The sequence below is a fragment of the Octopus bimaculoides genome, chromosome 21 (genome assembly GCF_001194135.2).
Source record: "Octopus bimaculoides isolate UCB-OBI-ISO-001 chromosome 21, ASM119413v2, whole genome shotgun sequence".
Taxonomy (NCBI): domain Eukaryota; kingdom Metazoa; phylum Mollusca; class Cephalopoda; order Octopoda; family Octopodidae; genus Octopus; species Octopus bimaculoides.
The window spans coordinates 2,987,344-2,992,301 of NC_069001.1; the positions used below are offsets into that span (position 1 = coordinate 2,987,344).

The window sequence follows — 4,958 nt, forward strand, 5'->3', positions numbered from 1 at the left end:
ATCACTACCACCACCATCACCACCACTACTACAACCACCACCACTACAACCACCACCGCCACCACCACTGCCCCCCCCCACCACCACCACCACCACTACTTCAGCTACAACAACTGATACAGCAACAACAACAACAACAACAGCAACCACAACAATAAATAAAAAAAGAAGCAATAACCACATCGAACACAAAAACAACATCAAACAACAACAAAAAAAAGCTATAACAACGAAAGCAGCACCACCATCATCATCACCACCACCAACAACAGCAACATCAACTTCTGCAACAACAATAACAATAAAAACAACAATAATTTCGTACCAAGAGTGCCCCTAGGTCAGTGGTTCTTAACCATTTTTTGACCTATGGAACCTAAGATAAAAGATAATACCATTACTTTCTACTTGTTTCAGTCATTGGACTGCGAGTTCGAAGGATTAACAGAATTAATATGGCAGCCTCACACGATGATTCTAATTAAGACTAAATCTATTGACAGGACAATGGTTAAGTAAACAAAACAAAGGCAACGGGTGAAGAGCAAACGGAATGTTTCTTTATGAGTTGATAATCAAAAGTGTTGATAGTTAAGGCGATGTTTCGTTGACAGTGTAGTGCTAATAACACCGTTTTCGGCGATATTCGGGTCTGTCAGTAAAACAGCTTTGTGACTCGTTCGTTGCTGTGAAGAGGGGTAGGGAGCACGAGCTTAAGATCCATTCAGCACTTACGAAACATTTCCATTAAATTATATCGTGGGTAATTAAGCGATGGCAGAAGAATACGCTAAAGAAAGATTTTAATGATTTTCAGGTGAACTTTGAAGTGAAGTGAAGTGATGTGAAGTTGGTGTTGGTGATGTTGGTGGTGACGACAATGCTGATGCTAGTGGCGTTGTTGTACTGTTGATGCTGTTGGTACAATCTGTTAAGTTAATGGTAATGTTATTTAGATCTGGTACAATGAATGTAGTCATAGCGGTGTTGGTGGTGGTAGTGGCAGCGGTGCTGGGGTGGTGGCAGTGGTGCTGGTGCTAGATATAGTGGTGGTCTCATGATGGCTTCCACGATAGTGGTGATGTCGACATCACTGGATTAACTATTAATCAAAATAAGCACGTACTTAGAGCATCAAGGGAGTGGGGGGGGACACACCACATAAATGGTAAATGGTTTGCGGCACAAAAGAAATCACTTTAAACTTGCTAAAGAAGTATTCGAAGTGGTCTGTGTGATTGGAAATATTATTTCGAAGCGTTCCTAGTGAGGATCTGATCAAAGACTTTGCAATTAAAAAAGGCTGCTATCTCAAACAAGTGGACACGATGGATACAAATGTGATGGTGATGGTGGTGAGGGCGGTGATGACTACTATAGATGTGATGGTTGTGGTGGTGGTGGTGTTTGCTACAGCGGCAGCGGCGGTGTTAGTGGTGTTAGTGTAATGCTGGTGTTGATGATGCTGCTTTGTTTGTAGTGATGGTGAAAAAAACGGCAGCCGGAAATTTTTGATTTTTAAACTTTAAAACTTTTTGAAAATACGATCTGGATTAGAACCAGTGAATACTTATACACAAATTTTTAATCTTAAATTATTTCTTTGTTATAGTGGTATGGATAAAAAATATATCAGTACAGAATGGAGTATTCCCATAAGCTATTATTTGCATGATTAAGTAAAAGCTCACCTGTCAATCCTTTTAATTTCTTATTTAACCCTCTTGTACTTTGAGCTGCATGTTTTCATTTTGTCACTTCTTCATCGATACTCAACAAACACTGAACTTTTTACCAACTGAACTATCACCATGGAGTGCCTTACTGGATTTTACCTCGAGAAAGGAATCCCGAGGAAGAAAATGTTTTTATACAGTGAGCTGAATTTGGACTATTTCCTACAACCCCTAAAACTTTTTCTGAAACGGCCACAGGTTTGGACTAATACTTTCAATCACCTCTTTTAATTTATTTTTTTACCTTCATGATACCCTTATATATTTTAGGTTTTTAATTCTTATGTTTATATTCTTATATTTCATTTTTATGTTTATATTTTTATATTCTTATAATCAAACTCTTAATATAAATATGTGGATATTCAAATGGAATAATACCTCGTGTCTTACTTCTAAATTTGCTTGTCTGAATGTTTTAAGACAAATATCTGAAATTTTTATCGTATACCAAATTTTATAAATCTTTAGCTCAAGCCAAGCCAGGTCAGGCCAAGTCGATCCACACCTGGCCTGATCAAGCCAATCCAAGCCAAGTCCACCAACGTAGGGGAGAAGAGAAACGCAGAGGACATAGCGGACAGGCTATGGAGCAGGACGCGCAGTGAATTGTTTAGGAAAACTCGTCTCCCGCCTGAGTCGGGTTTGATACCCCCCACACCCGCCTCTCGGGACCACTTCTAAAGCAAGAGAGTGGTCGTCATGGAGGGGGACCTTGAGCCAAGTCCGGCGGAAGCTGGGAGCCCTTAACTACCAGAGTGTCTGTCGGGTAGGTCAGAATGAACCGGCCCTGTCCACTTCTAATGTAAGTCAGCGTCGGACACAACATGCGACTTCTGACGCTGACTGTACCGCGTGGAGGAGATGGTCCGTTGTCCTCCATGGGGGGAAGGTCGCAGGGCGGCCGAGCGTGGGGAGGTCACACGCCCAGCCTGACCAGCGGACCCTGTCCCTGATCCGCAGGCCACCAGTTTTACGGTGCCTGGCTGCCGTATGCTTGTGGACTTACTATTTTCCATATTTATCTACTTAGCGGCAATTTCCATGAGCATATGGCTGAAACGATGAAGTTGAACTTAAAGGATATCTGTGTGGGTGTGTGGGTGGGTGTGTGTGTGTGTGTGTCTGTCTCTGTCTCTGTCTCTGTCTATCTATTTAGGACCTATCTATATGTAAACCTAACTCTCGTCCGTCTATAAATGTATCTCATCATACACAGTCACACACATACATTTGTAATTTTAATATCTATTCATTTACTTCTGTGTCCCGAAAAGCCATTTCTCACGCGTTTACCATTTCATTGTTAAACTATACAATGCAAAAGGAAACTGTAACTGCTCCAGCATGGCCGACACTGCCATTGGGAGACAAAACCTTTCTTCGACCCCAACGTCCGTTCTTCAAATGGCTGTCCTCTCTCCTTCTTATCTATTTGTCTTATTTGTGTGTATGCGTATACATACATACATACCTGAAGCTGTCGTCTGCATGAATCATTTGAGTTACAGTTCTGATTTCGTTTGTAGTGTCACGTAACTCGTTAATGGAGAAATACCTGCTTGACAGCTTACACACAGACACATACACACACACATTTCTTTCACCTAAGATGCCGTAAACAATGGTGGCTCTGTGTTTGCGTGTGTATTTGCATATATATATATATATATATATATATATATATATATATATATATATATATATGGACGTGTGTATGTATGTATGTATGCGCGGGTCTACAACAAAAATACGTATATCATTATTTACCCTACATTTTTAAGTCTGTAAGTTGATGGGAAGCGAGACATAAAGAGCGTAAAAGGCCCTATATTGTACTCTGTGTGTGTGTGTGTGTGCGTGTGCGCGCGCGCGTATATAGATACATACTTACATGCACACACATACATGCACATACATATGTATATATTATGAAATTTATTTTGAATTGTACTTTGCGTTCTGCCTGATCGCTTTCTCACCTAGCCGGATGATATATATATATACGTGTGTGTGTGTGTGCGTGCGTGCGTGTGCGTGTAGAGGGTGTTCGGATTAAATTTGGCAGTTTGTAGTAAAGGGGAAACACAACACCATATCCCACCCCAAAATAAAAGCATTTTTAAAAATTAAAGAAAAAAATATTCAACTGTGTCATGGCTAGGAAATAACATTTTACTCAAAGTAACTGCTCCTGGCTTCCAGCACGGCCTCAACGCTGCTCTGGAATCTGGCGCATGAGCTCCTCACTATGTCCCGGGAAAGATCTTCAAACACCTCCTTCATCTTGACCACCAGCTCGGACTTAGTGTTGCAGGCAGAGCGCTGTTGTCCCACATCATGAAAATTGTTCAAACTGAAGTCCTTTTTGAGCTACACTTTTTTTCCATTCGAGTCATTACAGAAAGGATTTATGGAATTTTGATATACTGTCGGGTGACTTCTGCCCAACTCTGTATGTGTGTGTATATGTGTACCTGTGTGTGAGAGAGAGAGAAACGACGCAATAGCATAAGAAAACATTTGATTCGACTCTACTAAAAACAATAACAAACAGCAAAAATAGTAAATCTGAAAGGGATTCCTCTGGGATTCGAAACCCCAAATTCAAGCAACTGTGTAATTACACATTACAGTTTTTGCTGACGTCCCCCTTGGTTTGACCAATTGAATTTTGTTTTCGGAATATAAGCAAACGACCAATGACGCTGTTGAACAATCAGCCGACCATGACATCAGAGCAACGAGTGACGTCAGAAGAAAGTCGGCCGAGCGGAACGCTGGATGGTTGTGAGACAAAAACAAACGACCAAGATATTTGATAAACAAATGACTTCCACAGAAAATCAACCACGCAGAGCATTGAAGTACTAAAGATAAGTGACTAGAACGCTGATAAACAAATGATGTACTCAGGCAGTCGGCCAACCAGAACCCTGGACCAAAGGCGGACAAAAGCAAGCGACGCTTTTAAGTAAGTAACCAATCAAGACTTAAACCTGTGTCTTAAAACTTATACAAGATGTCTCAAAAATATGTAGGCGTGGCAGTGTTGTAAGAAGCTTGCTTCCCAAGCACACGGTTCCAGGTTCAGTCCTACGGCGTGACATCTTTCGGCAAGTGTCTTCTACTATAGCCCCAGTCCGATCAAAACCCTGCGAGTGGATTTGGTAGACGGGAACTGAAAGAAGCCCATCGCGTGCGTGTGTGTGTGTGTGTGTG

General features: G+C 41.3%; 1 protein-coding gene across 1 annotated transcript in view; it reads left to right on the top strand.

Annotated features, from left to right (window-relative positions):
* The first annotated feature begins 1,767 nt into the window (after positions 1-1,767).
* The window catches only part of LOC106873937 (ankyrin repeat and SOCS box protein 8), an 18,567-nt gene continuing 15,376 nt past the window's right edge, over positions 1,768-4,958 (top strand). The window contains exon 1 of the mRNA XM_052975367.1: positions 1,768-1,934. Coding sequence (XP_052831327.1) covers positions 1,812-1,934 — 123 coding nt within the window. The 5' untranslated portion in view covers positions 1,768-1,811. The remainder of the gene's footprint in view (positions 1,935-4,958) is intronic.